The 23,664-nt window shown below is 43.6% G+C and overlaps 1 protein-coding gene and 2 pseudogenes across 5 annotated transcripts; all 3 read right to left on the bottom strand.

Moving 5' to 3' along the window:
- Nucleotides 1-3,032: 3,032 nt before the first annotated feature.
- Nucleotides 3,033-3,653, bottom strand: LOC307097635 (ras-related protein Rab-7a-like; annotated as a pseudogene). The gene has a single exon. The product of its transcript is annotated as a ras-related protein Rab-7a-like (transcript).
- A 7,982-nt stretch (nt 3,654-11,635) lies between these two features.
- CCDC32 (coiled-coil domain containing 32) lies at nt 11,636-22,382 on the bottom strand. Of its 3 annotated transcripts, none has more exons than XM_079769393.1 (4): nt 22,307-22,382; nt 20,590-20,845; nt 15,722-15,878; nt 11,636-12,352 (listed from the first exon to the last, which is right to left on the bottom strand). In XM_079769393.1, the coding sequence occupies exons 2-4, from the start codon at nt 20,831-20,833 to the stop codon at nt 12,214-12,216; spliced, it is 540 nt and encodes a 179-aa protein (XP_079625519.1). In that variant the 5' UTR covers nt 20,834-20,845; nt 22,307-22,382; the 3' UTR covers nt 11,636-12,213. The 3 variants fall into 3 exon arrangements, with proteins under 3 accessions (XP_079625519.1, XP_079625518.1, XP_079625520.1); XM_079769392.1 differs by having other exon boundaries at nt 22,311-22,366; XM_079769394.1 differs by lacking the exon at nt 22,307-22,382 and adding an exon at nt 22,111-22,296.
- On the bottom strand, nt 17,109-19,007 carry LOC307098523 (MICOS complex subunit MIC27-like; annotated as a pseudogene). Its single transcript has one exon. The product of its transcript is annotated as an MICOS complex subunit MIC27-like (transcript).
- Nucleotides 22,383-23,664: the final 1,282 nt, after the last annotated feature.

Consider the following 23,664-nt stretch of genomic DNA (forward strand, 5'->3'; position numbering starts at 1 on the left):
TTGCTTGAATCTTCAGCCCAAGAGAGTTGCCTGCTTCTCCCCTTGGGGTAAAGGGTTTCTGCTTCTGTTCTTTCCCCAGAAACAGTGGATCTTTGCCTGTGTTCAAGGAGCTTTTTACCCCTCACCCAGAAGCAGCTGAGTTTTGCTTTTATTCCTCCCTGGAAGCAAGAATTTGCCCCTCCCCCCGTGGTTTAAGGCTTTTGCTTCCCAGAGAGGAGGACGGTGGAAGCCGCTGGGCCTGTCTTCGTTCCCCAGCAGCTGCCTTAGTCAGTTCCTACGTGCCTGCACCACCAAGCAGGAAAGGCCGTTGCCCGTTCTTGCCCTGCTCCCACCCTTTCTCAGAACCTCGGGGGAGGCCTTGGAAGCTTGGTTTTGTTCCCACTCCCAACCCCCCCCCCTCCCCACACCTCACCCCCACACACACTAGCCTGTGAGTACAAACTGTCCCCTGTGCACACTAGCCCACGTGCAGCCTTTTAAATTGTGTTCAGTTTTTGTTGGGTTCTTCTCATCTGCTTGTATGACAGCCACCTCTTTCTCGCAGGCCTGCTAAAGTTCAAACAGGACATGTGTGTCTCTCTCCTTGAAGAGCTTTACTTGGTTGCCTTGTGACCTCAGCTTTCTGAGGGCTCGAGAAAAGCTATGGTTTTGTAGACTATTTGGCTACTTCTCATTGTTAGGAGGGGAGTGATATTTTCTTGCAGCATTCCACACCCTAAGTGGAAACAGAAGTCCTCAAGATACGATCATCTCTTTCCCAGACAACTGCAACCACCTCACAGCTGGGCCCCTGCAATTCTGCTCCTCTCCACACTGAACATAAAAATTCTGTCACCGCCCTGACCGGTTTGGCTCACTGGATAGAGCGTCAGCCTGGGGACTGGGGGGTCCCGGGTTCGATTCCGGTCAGGGGCATGTGCCTTGGTTGCGGGCACATCCCCAGTGGGGGGCAGGTGCAGGGAGCAGCTGATCGGTGCTTCTCTCTCGTCGATGTTTCTGACTCTCTATCCCTCTCCCTTCCTCTCTGTAAAAAATCAATAAAAATATATTTTAAAAAAAGAAGAAGAAAAATTCTGTCACCATCAGAAACTAAAAGGGATGCAAATACCTGGAATAAGCTACATAAAATCCGAAACCTAGGTCACGGTGTACCGGTTATCTATTGTTGAGTATCAAACCAACCCAAGACTTAGTGGCTTGAACCATGAAATTTATTGTGTTCATGAATCTTCAGGGCTTTGCAGAGTTAGCTGGGGCAGCTGTAAGACTAGGGCCTGAAATGATTGGATCATTTGTGTCTGATGTCTGGGTGGGAAGACTTAGGGAGTAAACTGCCGGGAGCACCTCTATCTCTGCATGGCCTCTCTGGCACGGGGGCTTCAAGGTAGTCAGACTTCTTACCTGTTGGTTAGAACTATCAAGGAGCATGTTGAGAGAGAGAGAACCAGGTGGAATGTTTGCATGATCTAGCCTCAGAAGTCACATTATTTATGCTGTACTCTATTAGCAAGGCAGTTACATAGGTCTACCCAGGTTCAAGGAGAGGGAATATTGACCCAACATCTCAATGAAGGAGTGTCCTCATCTCCCTGCAAGACCAAAGTGTGGGATGTGATATATTGATATACCCATCGTTGGTAAATAGATGATTCTATTTGTTCTGTAAGAGTGAAAAAATTAACTTCAAAGAAATAAAGCTAGCCGAAACCGGTTTGGCTCAGTGGATAGAGCATCAGCCTGTGGACTCAAGGGTCCCAGGTTCGATTCCGGTCAAGGGCATGTACCTTGGTTGCGGGCACATCCCCAGTAGGGGGTGTGCAGGAGGCAGCTGATCAATGTTTCTCTCTCATCAATGTTTCTAATTCTCTATCCCTCTTACTTCCTCTCTGTAAAAAATCAATAAAATATATTTTTTAAAAAGAAATAAAGCTAAAAAATTAAAAAGGAAGACCACGAGCCCTCTAATTGTATTATTTCATGTAGACATAGCATTGTCAAATGTGAATTTGTGTTCCTCTAATCAATCTTGTCAAGCCCATGGCAGCCATAACCATCTTTCTAGATGGATATACTGCTGTCCTCTTCTGGGACTTTTCTCTGCCTCCATGCTCTATCCCTTCATTCTCTCTGCTTTTCATTCTTCTGGACTCAGCTTCCTAATATGGCCTCTCTCCTACCTACCACACTGACTTACTAGAGCTCTCATATCGCCTTCCTATACGCTCTCAAAGCACCCTGTGCTCACACCTGGGCTCTACAACAGTGGTGATTACAGCACTAATTAGCTAGGCCATAATGTGGGAAGATGTGGTTTGGTTTTGTTTGGTTGGTTTTTTTGTTTTTCTTTACACTAATTTATACATTTTAATTGGTTGCATATATTAACATGTACTATAAAATTCTTTTCTAATAAGTTTTATATAATAAATAGATACTGTAATAAGGTCTGATTCGTTAAAAGTAACAAGCATTAACAGATACATACAAAACTCAGCCTGATCAGACTGGGTATGAGCCTGTAGCGAAGCATAGGGCACCAGCCTTCCCAAGTGCTGGCCTTCACAGGAGTGGGGAGTGATGGGGTAAAAAGATCACAAGACCATTAAAAAAATCAGATAACTAATTAGGCACAGATTACCTGTAAACAGTTCTCTCTCCCGGGTGGACAAAAGGAATAAGCTTCTGATGTTGACTCTACACCGGAACAATTTCTACAGCTGGCCCATCCTGTTGCCACATGAGGGCGGATGCAGTGGGTGGGCAGACCCTGATGGAGCCGTCACAGGCCTGGGCTGCTGGAGTCTGTCTGCTTGTGTCAGATCTGTGTGTGTGTGTGTGTGTGTGTGTGTGTGTGTGTGTGTGTGTGTGTGTGTTGTATGGAGGGCTGAGTGTGTTTGGTGCGGTTTCTTTCGGCAGCTGGATATGAGAGATCACTTCATGTTTTGTTTGAAGGAGGAGAGGGGGTTTGTGTTGGAAGTCCCAAGTGTGTTCTTGGTTCGTGAAGGGCTCTGTGCTCTCCTCTCACTGCTCGTTCAGCAACTGTAGCTTTCCGCCGAGGCCTGGGCCTGGACATTCTTGTCCAGTTTGATGGGTTCAGGAAATTCGTAGTAAGGCTCCATCTCCATTTCCTATTAAGTGCATTCCGTGCAATCGTCTGGAATGCCTGCTCCACGCTGATGGCCTCCTTGGCACTGGTCTTGAATTAGGGAATGTTGTTTTTGCTGCAGCACCAGGCCTGTGCTTGTTTTGTGGCCATTGTCTGCTTTCAAGGTCAATCTTATTTCCCAACACCACGAAAGGAAAGTTTTCATGATCCCAAGGACTGACCTGGATGAGAAACTCATCTCTCCAACTATCAGGGGTTTGGAACGTGTTGGGGGCAGTCACGTCAAACACCAGAACACAGCAGTCTGCACCTCTGGAAAAGGCCACACCAGGAGACGGGAACCATGCCTGCCCTGCAGGTTCTGACCTGCATTGTAACTAGTCTGTCACCCACCATCACCTCCTTTGTCAGAAAGTCTGTTCCTATTGTGGCTTTGAATTTCTGAATTTCTACTACTGAATTTCTTCTTCACTCACTGGTTCATGAGTGATGTCTTACCAACTCCAGAATCTTCCAGGATGATAACCTTCAGCAACGCTTTCTTCCTAGAGGTAGGTCATCCTTCAAATGACTGCTCCTCTGGGGGCTCTGAGCCGGGCCTATCACCAGGGCTCCCACCAAGAAGGAGACTCAAGGGAGGACAGGGACAGAGAAGTCCAAGTTCCAATTCCAGCAGATTCTTCAGCGCTCTCCAAAACGCCAGCCCTGCTCCCACTTCCACCACCACTGCGCCTGGTTTTGTTTTATTCCCACCGTGCACAGTGCCTGAAGCATGCCCCCTACTGGGGAGTAAGCCTGCAACTCAGGCATGTGCCCTAACCAGGAATTGATCCATTGACCTCTTGTTTCCTGAGTCAACACTCAACCACTGAGCCACACCAGCCAAGCCTGTCTTGAATCTTATAACTGAAGTAGGGCCAGAGCTGATTGGAACAGTTTGGAATTTTCAGGAAAATACCTATTGTCTCAGGTGACTGCAGCTATTCTCAGCCTTAGGGACTCATTCCAAGGCAGGGCCAGGGAGTGGCTCCAGGCTGTCTTCCTCTTTCAGCAATAGTCCCGTGGGCAGGCCTGCCTGGGAAGGACACCTCAGCAACAACTGGTAGGGTATTTGTTTACTTGCTGTGCCCATATCTAGAGCCTATTTCTGGAGCAGGTACTGGATGCAAGCCTGTGCTGTTCCAGCACTAATCTTGCCAAGCCCTGGGTGATGAGTGCATGTACCGGAAGAGAACAGTAGCAGACACTTAGCTTATCTCCTTGGCTCCAACCCAACCTTCTCTGGATAGACCAAGTTATTACTGCTTTGCCCTTGTTGGTAATTGTCCTTCCCTGGCTCTAAGGTTTAGCAATATTCATTGCTCCATTTGCTCTAACTTTCTGTTTCACTAAGGACACGAGGAAGGAAGAAAGTTTGGTGTGATAAAAAAAGGCTCTCTCAACTCATAAATTTTACTGGTTTGAGGAAGTCTAACTGGAGTTCTTTGGGAGTTTCCAGGGTCAAAGGAAACAGATCAGTATTTTTGGCCAATACCATTTTTCCTATGGTTGGTCCAATTTCTGAAAGGAACTGGAACACAAAGAGGTCTTGACTTATTTATGACCACACAGTAAGCCACAGACAGATAAAGATAGCACCCAAGACTCTTGGTTTCAAATTTAGTGCCACTTAAATAGCCTAAGGTAAGTCTATATTAATAAGTTAGCTTTGGGAACTAATATCAAATTTATTTTTGGTAAATAGTTTCACCTTCTTTTAGAGCCATCACTTACATTGTCACCTCTAAAGCAATTAAGAAACCATAGTTACAACATATTGGACTCGCTTCTGTGGAAATCTATCTTTATTAAAGTGAAACAAGAAGGTAAGCAGAGATCTGGGAGCTGCTCCTCCGACCTCATCCAGGTTTTCATGTGGGGCTAAAAGCCTTTCAGTCCTACAATCTCTTTTTGGTTCTTTTAAATCAACTCCCCATCTTCTCATACTAAAATTTCTGTTTCCTAAAGATAAAAGGGGAGGGAGGTAGAGAAACAGCAAAGCTAGAATCTTGCCTGAATTACAGAAACACTACTTTCTGGTACAGAAATATTCCCTATCCATCTTTTGATCAGCTACTCTTTGGGAAAATGTTTTGAGACCTTATTGCTTTTTTCCTTAAATAGTTGTTTATCATACCAGGAGAAGAAAAATCTTAGTCTTTTGGACTTCTGGCCAAGATAGTGGCATAGGTAAACATGGTTCTCGCCTCCTCCCACAATCACATCAAAACTACAACTAAACTACAGAATAACCATCACTCAGAACCATCTGAAATCTGGTTGAATGGACGTCCCACAACTAGGGAATTAAAGAAGACACAGCAAGACTAGTAGTAGAAGGGGAGAGTCGCAGAAGGGGCTTGTCCCACATCCATGTGTAGGGGATAAAAATTGGGAGGGATGGCTCTGCTCATGCCAAGGTCTCCCCTGAGGAGTGAGGGGTCCCAGCTCCACACCAGGCCCCCCAGCCCAGGAATCCTGTGTCAGAAAGAGAAGCCCCCATAACTTCTGTTTGTAAAAAATAGGGATTAAGGGTGAGGGAGGGCTGATGGGATCTGAGGCAATTCCTCTTAAAGGGCCCACATATGGACTTAATTGTACTCACTTGCTTTGAGCCCCAGTGCTGGCACAGTGGCTCAAAAGGCACCAGGGACATACAGAAACTGAATTGTCCTGCATCAAGCAAGCACTGGGGGCAGCTTTCTCCCAGACAGAAGCACTGGCAGAGGCCATTGTTCCTTTTCGGAGCCCTTACCCACAGAGCTGGCAAGTGGACACCATATTTGAGACTCTGTCAACCTGGCTCACACAACCTGACCCCATCCTGGTGATTCCCTGAGGCCCTGCCCCACCCAAGTTTTGGGCCCACCCAAGCGGTTTCCAGTGGCTTTTCCATACAAATGGCCTGTCTTGGCTCATGCTTCAGATTTTCCTAAAATCTCTCAAACAAGCAGCATGTCCCATACCTCTCAATAAGTGGCTGGGCACTAGCAGTAGCCAGTATTGGTTCACAGCTTGGCCTTGCCTTGGCACTACCAAGCCAAGCACAAGTAGCAGCCATCTGCATGTTTCTTTGCAGATCAAGCCAGGTGGCGCTGTATGTCCTCCCTGTATGTCCCTGGGGAGAACACAGGTGGCTACTGACCTTGGCCTATACCTCTTTGGAGGCCTCAAGAGCTACCGGTCAAATGGTCGCTTAGGCTTTTATATATATAGATATTTCCCAGTGGACAGTTTCAGACCACATCAAAGCACCACCCAACCACCTGCACAAGTGACACACTCAAGGGGCGGACTCAGTGGGCACCAGAGCCCTGCTGAAGTAAGTCCTGCTCTGTGTGGGCCCCTGCACAGCTGATCCTCCACAGTTGTCAGAGGTTAGTGGTCAGTAGTTTCAGCCAGTCCTTGCAGCTGATGGGCCTGAGGGTAAATCCATCCCATTGATGTGAAACAGCAATCAAGCCTCAACTATAAGAGGAGGCTGTACACAGCCCACACAGGGGACACATCTCTAGTGCCCAGCTGGGGTGGTCAGGGAGGCTGTGCCACTGGACCCTACAGAATACCTACTACTTTAAGCCTGAGGGACATAGCAGCTCTACCTAATGCATAAAAACAAATACAGGGAGGCTGCAAAAATGAGGAGACAAAGAAACATGTCCCAAATGAAAGAACAGAACAAAACACCAGGAAAAAATAACTAAACTAAATGGAGATAAACAATCTACTAGATGTAGTGTTCAAAACACTGGTTGTAAGGATTCTCAATGAACTTAGTGAGAACTTCAAAGCATAAAAAGAAACAATCAGAAATTAAATATATACTAACTGAAATGAAGAATAACTTACAGGGAATCAACAGTAGAGTAGATGAAGCAGAGAATCAAATCAGCGATTTGGAATATAAAGAAGCAAAAAACACCCAGTCAGAACAGCAAAAAGAAAAAAGAATTCAAAAAATTGAGGATAGTGTAATGAGCCTTTGGGACAACTTCAAGGGTACCAACATTTGCATAATGGGGGTACCAGAAGGAGAAGAGAGCAAGAAATTGAAAACCGATTTGAAAAAATGACAGAAAACTTCCCTAATTTAGTGAAGGAAGTAGACATACAAGTCCAAGAAGCACAGAGAGTCCTAGAAAAGATGAACCCAAAGAGGCCCACACTAAGAAACATCATAATTAAAATGCCAAAGTTTAAACACAAAAAGAGAATCTTAAAAGCAGCAAGAGTAAAGCAGTTAGTTACCTACAAGGGAGCTCCCATAAGACAGCTGATTTCTCAACAGAAACTTTCAGGCCAGAAGGGATTGGCAAGAAACATTCCAAGTGGCAAAAAGCAGAGTCCTACAAACAAGATTACTCTACCCAATGAAGTTATCATTTAGAATCAAGGGACAGATAAAGAGATTCCCAGACTAGAAAAAGCTAAAGGAGTTCATCACCATTAAGACAGTATTATATGAAATGTTAAAGGGTCTTTTTAAGGAAAAAAAGGATCAAAATATGAAGAGTAAAATGGCAATAAATACATATCTATCAACAATTGAATCTAAAAAACAAAATAAACAAACAAGCAGAATAGAAACAAACTCATAGATACAGAGAACATTTTGATGGTTGTCAGATGGGAGGGGGGTTGGGATTAAGAAGTACAAATTGATTGTTACAGAATAGACATGGGGATGTAAAGTACAACATAGGAAATATCTATATATATAAAAGCCTAAGCGACCATTTGACCAGTAGCTATGACACGCACTGACCACCAGGGGCAGATGCTCAGCACACAGGCATGGAAACATGGAACAGACTGATGAATCTCAGAGGGAAGCGAGTCGGGGGAGGGCGGGAAGAGATTAATCAAAGATCTCATATGCATACTAGAGGCCTGGTGCATGGATTTGTGCACCGGTGGGGTCCCTTGTCCTCGCCTTCAGGGATCGAGCCAAACCAGCAGTCTGACATCCCCTGAGGGGTCCTGGATTGTGAGAGGGCGCAGGCCAGGCCAAGGGACCCCACCGGAGCACAAATCCATGCACCAGGCCTCTAGTAGTCAATAATATTTGAATAACTATGTATGTTATCAGATGGGTGAGATTTATTGGGATCTTCACTTAGTAATTTATGTAATGTTTACTAGTAATCACTGGAGTGTACACCTGAAACTAATATAATAATGTATATCAACTGTAATTGAAAAATAAAAAATGAGCCTGACTGGCGTGGCTGAGTGGTTGAGTGTCAACCTGTGAACCAGGAGGTCACGTTTTGATTCTGATCAGGGCACATGCCAGAGTTGTGGGCTCGATCCTCAGTAGGGGCATGTGGGAGAATGATTCTCTCTCATCATTGATATTTCTACCTGTCTTTCTCCCTTCCTCCCTCTGAAATCTATAAAAATATATTTTAAAAAATAAAATATAAATTTAAAATGATTTAAAAGAATTAAAAAAAAAATCTTAGTCTTCTTTTTTCTTTAAAACAATCCTTCCAGTTGAACGCCATCCAATGGCCTGTAGGAAGAGCGAGGTATGAACCCCAGGTAGAGATGGCAGCTTGCAAGCTTGGTCCAGAGCCAGATGATTGTCAGCATCTGGCTTCCTCAAAGTTTCTGGAGAACATAGAGGCCCACTCTATGTCAAAGGTATCCAACCAATAAAAAACAGTGAAAGAACAAAGCTAATACTATTAGTTAACAAAAAAACGAAGGGGGGGGCGGGGGCAGCCAGCATGGCTCAGTGGTTGAGAATCGACATATGAACCAGGAGGTCATGGTTTGATTTCTGGTCAGGGCACATGCCCAGGTTATGAGCTCAATCCCCAGTGGGGGGTGTGCAGAAAGCAGCTGATCAATGATTCTCTATCATCATTGATACTTCTATCTCTCTCTCCCTCTCCCTTCCTCTCTGAAATCAATAAAAATACATTTTTTTAAAAAGAAAGGGGGAAATATATCTGGAAATTACAACAAAAGTATTCATATAATTAGGCAAGGATACAGAATTACTTGGGTGGTTACCATCCTTTCAAACAAGGCAAATACTTGATTTAGAAATAAGCAATAGGCAGTAAAATTTCAGACATTTCTCATAGCAATATTTTTGCTGATGTATCTCCTTGAGCAAGGGGGAAAAAAGGAGAAAATAAACAAATGGGATTACATCAAACTAAAACGCTTTTGTACAGAAAAAAAAAATCAACAAAATGAAAAGGCAAACCATAGAATGGGGGAACATTTTTGCTAATGGCATAGCTGATAAGGGGTTAATTTCTAAAACATAAAAAGAACTTATACCAAAAAAAAAAGGAAGAACTTATAAGCTCAACACCAAGAAAATGCAATTTTAAAATGGGCAAAGAACCTGAATAGACACTTCTCCAAAGAGGACATAGAGATGGCCATTAGATATATGAAAAAAATGCTCAATGTCACTAATCATCAGAGAAATGCAAATTAAAACCACAATGAGATATTATCTCATGCCTATCAGAATGGCTATTATCAATTTATCAACAAACAGCAAGTGCTGGAGAGGATGTGGAGAAAGGGAACCCTAGTGCACTGCTGGTGGGAATGCAGACAGGTGCAGCTAGTGTGGAAAACAGTATGGAGTTTCCTCAAAAAATTAAAAATGCAACTGACTTCTGATCCAGCAATCCCATTTCTGGGAATATATATTAAAAAACAAACAAACACTCATTTGAAAGAATATATGCACCCCTATGTTCATTGCAGCATTATTTAAATAGCCAAGATCTGGAAACAGCCCAAGTGTCCATCAATAGATGAGTAAATAAAAAAGCCATGGTGTATTTATACAATGGAATACTACTCAGGCTTAAAAAAGAAGGAAATTTTGCCTTTTGTGACACCAGGGAGGGACCTGGAGATTTTTATGCTAAGCAAAATAAGCCAGTCAGAGAAAGACAAATAACATATTATCTCAATTATATGTGGACTCTAATGAACAAAATAAACTGGGTCCTTCACAAAATTGAAACAGAGGCATGGATACATCAAGTAGGCTGACAACTGTCAGAGGGGAGGAGGATTGGGGGGCTGAATGAAAAAAGGTGAAGGGATTAAGCAAATATCCTATATAATAAAAGCCTAATATGCTAAGTGTCCTGTCATCCAGTCATCTGTTCAACCAATCAAAGCATAATATGCTAATGATATACTAAGGCCACTCAACCGCTCGCTATGGCGTGCACTGACCACCAGGGGGCAGATAGTCAATCAGTCACTATGATGTGCACTGACCACCAGGGGGCAGACGCTCCAACCGGTAGGTTAGCTTGCTGCTGGGGTCGGGTTGATCAGGACTGAGACAGGCAAGACACACACTGGAGCCCTCCCGTGGTCCCTCCCCGGCTGGCCAACCTCCTGCGTCCCTCCCTGGCCCCGATCGTGCACCAGTGGGGTCCCTCGGCCTGGCCTGCGCCCTCTTGCAAATCTGGTGCCCCTCGGGGGATGTCAGAGAGCCAGTTTCAGCCCGATCCCGCAGGCCAGGCCAGGGGACCCCACTGCTGCACGAATTCGTGCATCGGGCTTCCAGTATATATATATATATATATATATATATATATATATATATATACACACACACACACACACACACACACACACACACACACACACAACAGTGTGCTGATAGCCGGAGGGGAAAGGGGGTAGGGATAAGTGGAGGTGGGCAAAGGGGGGATAAATGGGGATGGAAAGAGACTTTACTTTGGGTGATAGGTGCACGATGCAGTGTGCAGATAATGTTTTGTTGAGTTGTATACTTGAAACCTGTATGGTTTTGTGAACCAAAGTCACCTCAATAAATTCAATTAAAAAAAAAAAAGAGCAAATGTTCTCTGAAGATTTGTATGGCCACCCTGCTCATCATTAGGGACTAGGAATCTGTTATCCAGGAAGAAGTTCCATGGAGCTGTGGCCTCAGAAATGTACCCCTCAGAGCACCGAGGTTTGGATTGTCAGAGGGCACATGTTAAAAACAGAAGGCTGACAAGTTACCAGCTCACCTGCATTGGCATGCTTTTGTTTTTACCTCCCCACTGCCTGGGAGCATCTCTCCGGGAAGAATCAGGTCAATTGCACCACACATACAGCTGTTCTGATGAGAAAAGTTTTATATGGACAACACCATCGGAACAAGAGCACCATAAATAAGGAGGGAAGCACAGGCTCATCCAAAAAAGCTGCTACTAGTAGCAAGCAGGGAACATTCAAGCAGTGGTGTCAAATACCAAAACCATATTTGCAAGTCTAATTTGGAACTTAGTCCTTTATAAGTGCAGGAGGAAGTTAGGGGAGAAACCACTCATGAAATTTAAAAATACACACACACACACACACACACACACACACACACACACACACACACACACCTTTCCACATTTCTTTTGTCCATTTTCCCCACAAGAAACAAATCAAAAGCACAGGCTCTTTTGCTAAAGTCCTCATATTTATTATGGACTTAGAGAAGCCCCAAATGGGGCTTGGATTTAAGGAGGCAGACTTCACTTTCTTTGGCCCACTCACCCCTGACAAGTTACCCAGGGAATGCTTGGGACACAGGCAGGAAAATCCAGAAGAGGCAAGGATAAATATGGCTCACTTAACTTAAACATTATACACAAGGGCATCAGCTGCTCCACATACATTTACACCTGGATCCTTCACTAGATTCTCAGTAGATTCTCGGTAGACTTCTCACCTGCTCCACCAGAGCTCGAGCAAGCTGTGAGACATACAGGAAACCGGTATTTTGATCCAGGATGCACTGGGTCAGTCACTTCATCCAAGACAGACACACATTCCAGCCCCAAGCAAGTCCTCAGGTACCCACAGCTGTTTGCTTTGTGGAGTGGAAAGTTGGGCTTTGCCCCTCCAGAGTTTTCTCCTTGCTGATACTGCCGCTGAGCTCCCCACTTCCCTCTGGACTCAAGACAGCTGCTCCACGCAAGTGTGTGTGTGTGTGTGTGTGTGTGTGTGTGTGTGTGTGTGTGTCTACTTGTCTATCTGTGTCTGTCTGTCTGTCTATATGTGGGTGTAATTTATTGTTCTGCTGCCGCTGGCTCGTCCCCAGCCACTGGCTTCTCCACCTGTGACTCTGGAGGAATCAGATACTGGACCTCCTCTGTACTGATGGCCACCTTATCCGGCTGGAGCCACCTCTTGAAATGTTCCAAGGTGCTAGAAAAGAGCAAGAGAAAAGGGTGACTGCATCAGACCTGGATGATTAATTACTTAATGATTATCTCAGTTACTCAAATATTGCCTTCCCACCCACAACCAATTTCTTCCTACAATAGTTTTTCACTGCTAACGCGGGGAGGAGACGATACTCCTCTGACAGCTGTGCATCCTGGCAGCTCCCAGGCATAATTTACCCCCTGGTGGGCACTTGGCTATAAGCAGCATCAGACTTCCTAGGAATGCAGAGCCTCTGAAGGCTTGATGAGAACAGCTGAAGAGCTAATACCTCAGTCCTGTCCTTTTTTTTCCCCCCTCAAAAGAGGAGAGAAACTGTCAAGGGGAGAAAACATTCCAATAAATACCAAATTATTAGGCAAAAACCTGAGCATCTTGAAATGTCATACCTGAGATAGTCTGAGACTCAATTATGCTTAGTTGCACTGAGAGCAATTTTGTTTATGGGCTTTTTGTTTGTTTAGTTCACCCTATAGCAAGTCCCCAAGATAGAAACACTGGAACAGCAATGTCCCCCATAAAGGAATGGCCACCAAGCCAGAAGGCCCTTTTTGGTTTGGATCTGTGGGGAAGGGAGAAGTGGTCTCCTCCCCACCTTCCTTAAGTACACAGGATTTTCCCTCTACAGCCATTAGACATCCACAGTAAAATATAAATGACCAGAAATAATGTTAACCACATTCTATGCTCTTCAATAGCACAAAGTCTTACTAGTAAGCCAAGAAATAAAGCCATAAGCAGCAGATTTAAGACATCTTTCAGGGATGGGGATTCATGTTGTGCACAGTTGGATTGCTCAGCCATGACTCCTTGCCAAAAGCATGAAGAGGGTGGCCTTCCTGTAGGTGAAGAACCACACAATCCCCTACAAAATGGCCTCTGTTTAAAACATAAACTTTGGAGTTTGAAAACAGATGCATATATACTGTTTGCTGGTCCTTGCTCTGAAGAAAGACAGAAGTTTTCCCACCGATGTAGGCTCGGGGGAGTAACAGCCCAGCTCAGGGGACTCAGATGCTGCACAGGCATTTAATCTTCACCTACCACGCTTTTCATAGAATTATTTCTTTTTTTAAATATATTTTTATTGATTTCGGAGAGGAAGGGAGAGGAAGGGAGAGCTAGAAATATCAATGATGAGAGAGAATCATTGATTGGTCACCTCCTGCACGTCCCCTATTGGGGATTAAGCCCGAAAACCAGGCATGTGCCCTGACTGGGAATCGAACCGTGACCTCCTGGGCGACCCTCAACCACTGAGCCATGCCAGCCAGGCTCAATTATTTCTATAGAGAAGGGAAAAACACATTATCTTAGCTATTGATAAATACACTGAAATGTTAACGAGCCTTGGTGCTGATCTGATTTCAAAGAAAAAGAATTCTTAGTTGGGAATTAGGCAGGAGAAAGTTTTATCTTTCCTTCTGAGAGCTGGAAAGGAAGGAACTATTCAAGGGGAGAGAAAACACCAAATTATTAGTGAGTCAGGAATCTGTGTATCTTCAAGTCTTCTGTATTTGGGGCAGTTTAAAGCTCAATTGGATTGAGCTTTTAGATACAGAAAAGAGCAAAATCTGTATTATTTTTCTGAACCTGAGAAGGTAGCTGGCCTGACCTTAGATGCCACACCGATTTCTGAAGGATCTCAGGGAATGCTGATTTGGTATTTAAGATAATGTAAGTGAAGGTACTTTGCAAATTAAAAAATAAAATGTATGAAGTTTTATTCACATATTGCCCACAATTTCAGCAGCAATCTCTTCATCTGACACAATGGGACTTCAAAATCAATGTTAAAGATATGTTGTAAACTTAGATTAAGTCATATTCCCCTCAAGACCTTTTGTTAAAATTGAGGTTGTTAACTCCCCTCACTGATCTTATTTTGAATAAGTTGTTACTGAACTTTAAAATTCTGTTAGCACCTTGGCCAGTGTGGCTCCATTGGTTGGACGTCGTCCCGTGTACCAAGGGTGGCTGGTTCAATTCCTGGTCAAGGGCACATGCCCCAGTTGTGGGTTCAGTCACAGTAAGGGGGCGTGCAGGATGCAGCTGATCCATACTGTGCTCTCACATCTATTGATGCTTCTCTTCCCTCTCTTTCCCTCTTTCTCTAAAAATCATTAAACTAGTCTTTAAAAATAAATAAAATTATGTTAGGAAGAATAATATTAATATAGCTAACACTTATATAGCACTTACCATGTATCAGGCACTGTTCTAAGAACTTTACACACAGTAACTCATTCAACCTTCACAATAACCTTATGAGGTTTCCTCTGCTTTACAGAGGAGGAAACTGAGGCACACACAGCTTTCTTACCCAAGAACATCCAACCACTAAGTGGCAGAGCCATTTTCCCGCTGTCAAGCATTCCCTGCCTTGTGGCAGAATGCTCTCTCCTTTCTGCATCTGGCCCACCTGCAGGTGCTTTCAAGTCCTGCCTCCTTCCTTGGCACAAACACCAGAGCCCAAAGGGAGCTCAATGGTCTCTCAACTCCTAAAGCATGTTCTATCACTTCTTCTCATCTGGCTCTTCTCTCATGCTGCCTCATATTATTAGGTACGTCTATACCTATTTGTCATCTCTCCCTAACTAGTTACAGGGACAAAAAAAGAGGGTGTTAAATTTCCTTACAACCCAGCCCCAAGACACCAGGCACAGTGCCTTCACTCAGTAGATGCTTAAGAAATTATTCATTTACTCTACACCCATTTGAGTGGCTACAATATGACAGAAACTCTGTAAGGCAACAGAGATTTGGAGGTAAGAAGACATAGTTCCAGTTGTCGATTTCTCAAGTGCTTTATGTACTTGCACTTAAAAATGCAGACAATGGCCCTGGCCGGGTGGCTCAGTTGGCTGGAGCATCATCCTCTACACCAAAAAGGTTGCGGGTTGATTCCAGATCAGGGCACGTACCTAGGTTGCGGGTTTAATTCCTAGTTGGGGCATGTATGGGAGGCAACTGATTGAGTGTTTCTCTCTCTCTCTCTCTTACTTCCTCTCTCTCTCTGAGAATCAATAAAAAAATATATCCTAGGGTGAGGATAAAAAAAAAAAAATTAAAAAAAAAAGAAGGCAATGGTTTATCCTCAACTACATCCAATCTGTGATCAAGATGTGGCTGGAGTATTTGCCTTTTGGCAAAAATACCCTTTCTCAAAAATCTGCTGCTGTACTAAGAGCAAATAGAGCAAACTGACAAAGGATGATTTTAACTCAGACGCCGATGTTGATATCAACTAATATCTCAACTCACATGTCACTCTCCCTGAATTCTTTAGAGAAAAAGAAATGCGCACAGTAAAACAGACCGTCACCTAGAACTGGCCTGGGAATCACTTACCTCTCATCAGAATCAAGTCCATCCACGAAGAACTCTGATGCTAACTTTTCCTGGAGGAACCGATCCCAGCATTCCTTCTTGGCTTGGGCCAGGGTTCGAAGCATGTCCTTAGAAGTCACTTCCTGATTTAAACCTTTGATTCTTCTCAGTTTATTCTCTAAAGAGAGAAGAAATGGAGCTTAACAAGGAAAGTGAATATGAAATGAAACTAAATTTTAAATGCAAATGCCAACTTCAAAAATTCTCTGACTGATGAGTACATCCACACACTCTACAAAAAAAAACAAAACAAAAAACCCTAATTTTTTAAGGAGGGCAGATAAAGAGAAATGTACAATTTTCCTTTTCCTGAACAATGTTTTCACTCTACATTGCACCAAATAAATGTTTTACCCCAAAAAGGGAAAAACCATAGGTTCTCATAACAAATTGATGGCATGTTTTCTTTGAAGTCACAGAAGCCCAGCAGGTATCTCTCTAAGGAATGCTTGTTTTCCCTGGCTTGACATGTGTATACTCTCATCTTTTTTTAACTCCTTGAAAATAGTCTCTCTGAGGAGTAAATGGTTTTTTTGTTACAGTGACATAAAGTGGTTGCCAAACCTCAAGAGAAAGACTTAGAGAAAATGATGAGAGATCCAATGGTTCATTAGACATTAAAATTGACTTGATAAGAACTCAGTAAGAGACTTGTAAGATTTCTATGTGTGATTAAATTCTTGATTAAAGAGAAGGAATCTCCCAACATTTTTTAAAGTTGCTCAACTTCAGGCCTGGATGTTGGAGCCTAATAAAAACAAACATCTTGTAATCTCTTTGAGAGTGGTCCATATGGCTTCCTGACGATAGATGTTTAATTACTCTTATTGCATTTTAAGTGTAACTGTTGAGAACAGATATCCCCTTTTGAAGATTACAAGAGAGGGTATCACCATGTACCTCTGCCTTTGTTTAGTCTTGCCTTCAACTATAATAAATGGGTAAATGATAGCTTTTAGGGATGGTGAACATCAAGCCCAGAACCAATGGAAACTTTATGATTTACAATCCTGTTTTCATTTCTAAACTTGAGGCCCGATGCATGAAAATTTGTGCAAGAGTAGGCCTTCCTTCCCTCAGCTGCCGGCACCGGCTTCCCTCCTGCACCTGGGACCTGGGCTTCCCTCCTCCGGCCGCAGGCAGGCACCGGGTACCCGGGCTGGCTTCCCTCTGGCCCAGCTTCGTCAGGAAGGGCGTCCAGAAGGACATCCGGTCTAATTAGCACATTACCCTTTTATTATTGTAGATAAGCCACATCAGCTAGCATCTACTGATCAAAACAATAAGTACCTTCTTTTTTTTAAAATATATTTTATTGATTTCTTACAGAGAGGAAAGGAGAGGGATAGAGAGTTAGAAACATTGATCAGCTGCCTCCTGCACACCCCTTACTGGGGATGTGCCCGCAACCAAGGTACGTGCCCTTGACCGGAATCGAACCTGGGACCCTTGAGTCCGCAGGCAGACGCTCTATCCACTGAGCCAAACCAGTTAGGGCAATAAGTACCTTCTGTTGATGCAAGTGACCTCCAAGCTCACCCATGTAAAACACCTGTAAAATATTTGAGGAATTTTTTTCTCCTTGAGGATATGGAAAGAATTATGTATATCTCATGTTGAACTGACTAAGGTTTTAATCAGTGATCTTAGTGAATTATCTTTGATACAGTTTATTTGGCAATAAAAACTATCTTTATATTGTCTGGCCTTGGCTGTCAGGTGGAAGGTGCTCTTTTGGGCTGGAAAAGGTCTTCCCCTCTCTGAGTGTGCTGAGTCCATGATCAGGGGTGATCTAAGTTGGGCAGGCAGAAGCAGGTGCCATTACATACTCCAAACCTGCCTGCCATTGTCTCCCAAACTCTGCCACAGGAGCCAGAAATGGTTCTTATTTTCCTCGGAGAAGGAAATTTTAATCATCATCTTATCTGATTTTAGAAAATATCAAGGGAATTTTAACTTTCTGAACCAATCAAAATTATCACTGATAATCATGAAAGCTTCTTTTATTTTGTCATAAACTATGGATATTTTATTCCAGCTCTGGGAAATAAATAACACATCCTTCCATACACCATTCTAATTTAGCTGACATTAATTACAAAAGCTAAAGCACATATACCTAGTGTATATGTATAAGTATTTATATACAGATAGATGTTTCTTCAAATTTTAGTCTCAGAAGTGTTCACGTATTCACTCTATTTTTTGTTGTTTTTATAAACACCCTTGAAAGTCATCAAATGCATCCTAATACTACTGCCTCTTCACCAATCATTTACTAGTATTTGGATTGTGTTTGCTGTGTGTGTTTTAAACACTTATGTGATTGGCCAAACTATACATTAGAAGATCTAAAGGACAAACTTGCTTTAAGTTATACTCTATGTGTCACAGTTACTCATTACATGATCTTTTTCGTCATTATTTGGAACTTCACACATCTGTAGTTCTCTATTAGCCGAGTTCAGCTTCTACTGCTGTACATACATATCTACACCTTCTAGATGGGACTGCTTGTGACCCATGTCAGGCATAAACCGTGTAGCACCTGAGGTGAATTCTGATTTGGTCTTCGTTTCAGAGCTGAGTTCTGTTGGCAAAGAAACTGAGTGTTTCAAGTCGTGAGTTGTTTTTGCAGGTAATTCTATTTCAGTAGAGGTTCCTAGCTTTGTTTTTTTCTTTAGGTTCAGGAAGTGATACTTTTTTGGTGGTTTTTTTTTTTTTTTTCCATAACGATTTACCTGCTTCACAAATTTTCTGGCTTGTACCATATGCCTTTTTTCTAGTTACCTTTGCAATTGTTACGGACTGAACTGGACAATAAACAGTTGTTCCTGAAGTGGCCAGTCCCAGTGGAGAACCAATTTTCTTAAATCTAGAACCTTTTCTTGCTGAAACCGAGCCTGCCAATCCTGAAACCAATTAGTCCAGTTTTCAGAAGAAAATTCCATGGTGGGTTCTTCAGATAAACATATGCCTCTTGTCCAAATTGTACTGTATCCATTATCCCATTTTCCACAAGGACATAGACACCCTTGCGCCAGCCAATATCAGGATCAGCTGCAGTGTGGATGGAGCCAAAGCCCACTTGTCAATTACCAGGCTGCTCTTCAACATAGTTAGACTGGAGCGGTGGTTTCACTAGCTCCTTTTTGGATTCCTCTTCTCTGGCTGCATGCACACATATAAATGCGAACATCAGACTTGCAGGTATAGTTGTCAGCTTTCCCATCCTAACGGCCACCATGTCTGTAACCCATGAAAGTTTCTTATAACCCTTGGGCACAGAGCACCCACAAGCCAAAGGATCTGGTTTTTTAGTTTTCTCAGAATGTTGCTTCTTCTCCTTATCATCATTAAACAGATGTTCTGACTACCACAAAACAGAACTGCCAACCTACTCAGCCATGGTCATAGCCTATCTTTGATGGCTTCCTGAGAATCTCACATTATTCCCTCATCTTTCTCATTATCCATCATTCCACCTGTTTTTCTCATATCTTTTCCCCCAGTACACAGTTAACAAAATTCCTTGTTTTTCCAAGGTATTTCTCAGCAATTATGTAAACTCTATTCTGACTCTTCTCTCTACCCTTCCTTAAAAGCTTCTTCTTCCTGAATTGCCTTTCCTTCCTTAAGCAATTATTCCTAGGTTTGGTTTTGTGACACGTAGATGGGTCTCATGTATGTTTAATAATAAAAATATACTACAATTTTAAAGCATGGCGATTACTACCCTTGACTGATATTTCTCTTTCCCCTAGCATGGAACAATCTGAATCTCTTTCTTGTGTATTTAGTCTTTCTAAATACTAACACTTAAGGCCATAGGACAGGATAGTGAAGATATGTTCAGGAAATATTAAAAAAATAAAATAGCTAACAAGAGGCAGAATGAATTTTATGTCAACATGTTCCCATTCCAACAATCAATCTATCTACTATAACAGGTTTTCAAACTGTAGCACCATAAATCCACATGTAGCTCTGACCTTTCCTTTTAGGATAGCATAAGATTTGATATTTTTTAGTTATTTGAATATATGAGCCACCAATAGTAGGCAAGAGGGTCTACACAATGCCAAGAAATAAAGCAAATTTATTTTTTTAAATATATTTTTTTATTGATTTCAGAGATGAAGAAAGAGGGAGAAAAAGAAACATGGATGATGAGAGATCATCGATAGGCTGCCTCCTGCATGCCCCCTACTGGGGATTAAGCCTGCAACCAGGCATGTGCCCTTGACTGGAATCGAACCTGGGACCCTTCAGTCCGCAGGCCGACGTTCTATTCACTGAGCCAAACCAGCCAGGGCATAAAGCATAATTTAGATATAACAGAGGTAAGAGTTTGCAAAGACCATTTTAATCCCTATGTACAAGGAAAATGGGGTCCTTCCCACAACCAACCTGAAACAACCCCTATACTTACTTACACCTGACAGATACATGTGGTGAGGACAAAAAGAAATTTTTTTATGAACAGAAAACCACCCTGGCTGATGTGGCTCAATGGTTAGACTGTCAGCCTGTGCACTGAAGGGTTTTGACTGGATTCCCAGTCAAGGGCATATACCTGGGTTGCAGGTTGGATCCCCAGACCCAGTTGGAGCCTGTGTGGGAGGCAACCAATTGATGTGTCTCTCACATCAATGTTTCTCTCCTGATCTTTCCCTCCCTTCCACTCTCTCTAAAAATCAATGGAAGAAATATCCTTGGGTGAGAATTTTAAAAAAGAACAGAAAACCAGGTTTAAGGTAAAGGAACTTCAACAAGCATCTTTAAAACCATCAATTTATGATTTTTTTTAAAAAAGCCATCTAACTTACCTAAAGATGCTAAATACACGTCTGAATCCTGCAAGGGAGCCCAAGGCTTTATAGCTGGCTGAGTAGCAAAGTCCGGGGCCTCCCTCGGGCCTGTGCTTGCAGGATAAGAATCCATAAAGGAGTCTGAGAAGGCATTTTTGGCACCATCCTCTTGGTCAGGATTTGGCAGACAGGAACATATTTCAGCCCAAAGATCCGGGCCAGATTTTGTAGCCGTAGAGTCAATGCTTTCAAACATTTTCATTTGGAATTTGAGCTGAAAAAACAGAAGCTCAAGTGAGCAAGGACTGGCTTTAAGGATACAGTATAAGTATGTAGTATTCAGATGTATGTTTTCCCATTGAAGGTAATAGGCTTTTAAGAACTTTAACAAAATTTAAAATTTCTTCTATTAGGTTTCTGTGTTAGAGATAAAAAGATGACAAAAAGGTAATTGGGTTCCTCTTCTGGCTCTGCACCCAAGTTGTTCTCATAATGAAGTTTGTCTTCAAAAATGGAATTTCTACAAACCAGATACAAAAGGATAAATACTGGATGATGCCACTTATATAAGGTGCCTAGTACAGTCAAATTCATAGAGACAGAAAATTGAACAGTGGTTGCCAGGGGTTTTTGGAATGGGGGAATGGGAGTTATTGTTTAATGGGTAGTTTAATGGGTACAGAGTTTCAGTTTGGGAAGTTCTAGAGATGGGTGGTAGTGATAGTTGCATAACAATGTGAATGCCTCTGAACTATATATCTAAAAATGGCTAAAATGGCAAATTTTACTTTTGTATGTTTTTAAACACACACACACACCACAGGTGCGTGCACATTTCATGGCATTTCCAGTGAAGACAATCAGCTTGCACTTTTCTCCAAAAAGCTCCCAAATTCAACAATTCTGCCCTCAGCTAATTAAATTCCGTTTTCAATAAGGCACTAAACGGTCTTGCACAGTTCCATATACACAAGTGCTGCTTGGTGAAAAGTGTCTCTCAGAGAGCACTGTCATATGCAAAGGCCCATTCGCTCATTATAGGTAGAAGTTGGGCTTGTGTTCTTGTTTTAATAGAAACACTAATAGACAGTTTCATCATTTTTCAGATGGAGAATCTGTAGGATCTGAGGATCAGAAGGGTAATTACTGATATATGGTGAATCCCTGATTGGAAACCAGACCAGTGCCGCTCCAAAATCCATCCTTTTACCAGATACCATTCTGCCTGATTGGGAATATACTGAAAGTAGCCCTAGCAGAGGTAGGTAGGTGGAGGGCTCCACACAGCACCTGGAGGCTTTCATAACTGTCTAGTCTCTTACAGGATGGGCCTTTGAGATTAGGAAGGCTGCCAACAGAAAGGTTTGAAAAATTCCAATTCTAGGAGAGCCCAACGAGCGCAAGGGCTCAGAAGTAAACGGGACAGGTGCGTCACGGAAGCCCTGAATGAACTAATGCCGGGGGGGGTGGGGGGGCACAATGAACCCCCACCCCCACCCCAAAATAATTTAAACGCACCCAAACCAAACATTTTCTCACCCCGGAGCCCGGTCCCCCTCCCCTCCTAGGAAGTCCAGGGCAGCGCAGGGAAGTTGGGTGGCCAGACGGGCCTCAGTCACTCTGGCCTCCAGGACGGGCTGGGCGAGACGAGTCCGGCTCCGAGGCCTCCCTGCGGTATTCCAGGATGAGGCCGGAACCGGGGACACAAAATGCTGGGCCCCCCGCCCCTCCTCACCTACCGCAACAGCCGGCCCTGCAGCCCGCAAACCCTCCGCTCCGCTCAGTCTGCGGCAGCCGGAGGAAATGGTGGGCGGAGTCTCCGAGTGACGGATCCTGAAAATCCTCCAACCACCGCCGACCTGGCGATGTTCTGTGCGCGGATAGGTCCAGTGGATAAGGAAGTGAGCAGCTGAGTGCAAGGAAGCGGGGGGGGGGAGGGGGGGGCGAGCCTGTGGTTGCCGGGAAACGGCGGAGCCAAGTACGCCGGGCGCCTGCTTTTCCCTGGAGCTGGATTGATTCCCCTGACTCCTGGGTGTCCCAGCCGCGCGGACTGTGGCCTCCACCATCCCCTGCTTGGGTGAGGAAGCCCGGGTTCCAAGGCCTTTGCCTTTGCTTGGTTCCCTGAGCAAGTTCACCTCTTCAGCAATTGTCTGGGCCGGTGTTTGTCTCCACAAATTTCAGCCCTCCGCTACCCAAGTTAGAGCACTTGGGGGCGTTAATGGGGTAGGAGGAGACTTCGTCCCTACCAGGAGACCCTTGTCCCATTCGTGTTATGAAGCTTTTCCTCATCCATTTAGTCAATAGCCAAACTCCTGCTGTGTTCTAAGCATTGTGTGAAGCGGGAATTCAAGACAGACAGACTCGGCATGGGTCCCGGGAGGTCTTCACAGCTTACTGTAAGAGGGTGCGTCGGGGGGCAGACAACTTGACAAATAACAGCAAATAGTTATAGAGGATATAACAGAAGTGTAGCCAGAGCACATAAAGGAGAGAGTGGTCTTGGGAGGTGAGAGTCAGAAACACTTTTTAAAAGGAAGTGACCTTTGGTATCTTTTAGGGATTATCAGTAGGCTGAGATGCAACTCTTCCTCGCCCCTACAGCCCCAATTTCCAGAGCTGGTTACTCCTAAAAGGACGTGCGGAAAGACATTAGCCAACCATCAGTAGAAGTAACTTGGCTTATGATATAGCGTCTAGATGTGTCCAAAGTAAATTAATGTGGCTGTGGTGTTAATAACTACCAATATGTGAAAGGAAACTACAAGGTACTCCGTTGCTCACATTTATAACCATTCTTAGAATGTGCAAACAGAAGGAAGCGGAAAGCAAGGAGGTTACAAAAAAAGGAACTTACAGCAGGCAAGGTTTTGACAGTGCTTATTTATAGGGAATGAATGGGGGGAGTGGAATCTCCCACTGAAGGATCATGAGTCCTCCAACTACCATCCTATGTAATTTGAGTCTGGCTGCATCTGATCCACAGAATGGGGCAGTCTCATAGACTTATGGATGCTTCATCAAACTACTCCATGGCCAGGATGGACATTTTAATTATGTTAATTCTACCAATACATGAACATGGCCTATTCTTCC

Source organism: Cnephaeus nilssonii, assembly GCF_951640355.1.
Source record: "Cnephaeus nilssonii genome assembly, chromosome: 4".
Classification (NCBI taxonomy): domain Eukaryota; kingdom Metazoa; phylum Chordata; class Mammalia; order Chiroptera; family Vespertilionidae; genus Cnephaeus; species Cnephaeus nilssonii.

What these genes read in the sequence shown, in the direction of transcription:
- CCDC32 (XM_079769393.1), bottom strand. Translation starts at nt 20,833, where the DNA reads ATGAAAATGTTTGAAAGCATTGACTCTACGGCTACAAAATCTGGCCCG. An exon ending in CGTGTATTTAGCATCTTTAG is followed by an intron (nt 15,879 to 20,589) that starts GTAAGTTAGATG and finishes TTCTCTCTTTAG; the next exon opens with AGAATAAACTGAGAAGAATC. An exon ending in GGACTTGATTCTGATGAGAG is followed by an intron (nt 12,353 to 15,721) that starts GTAAGTGATTCC and finishes GCTCTTTTCTAG; the next exon opens with CACCTTGGAACATTTCAAGA.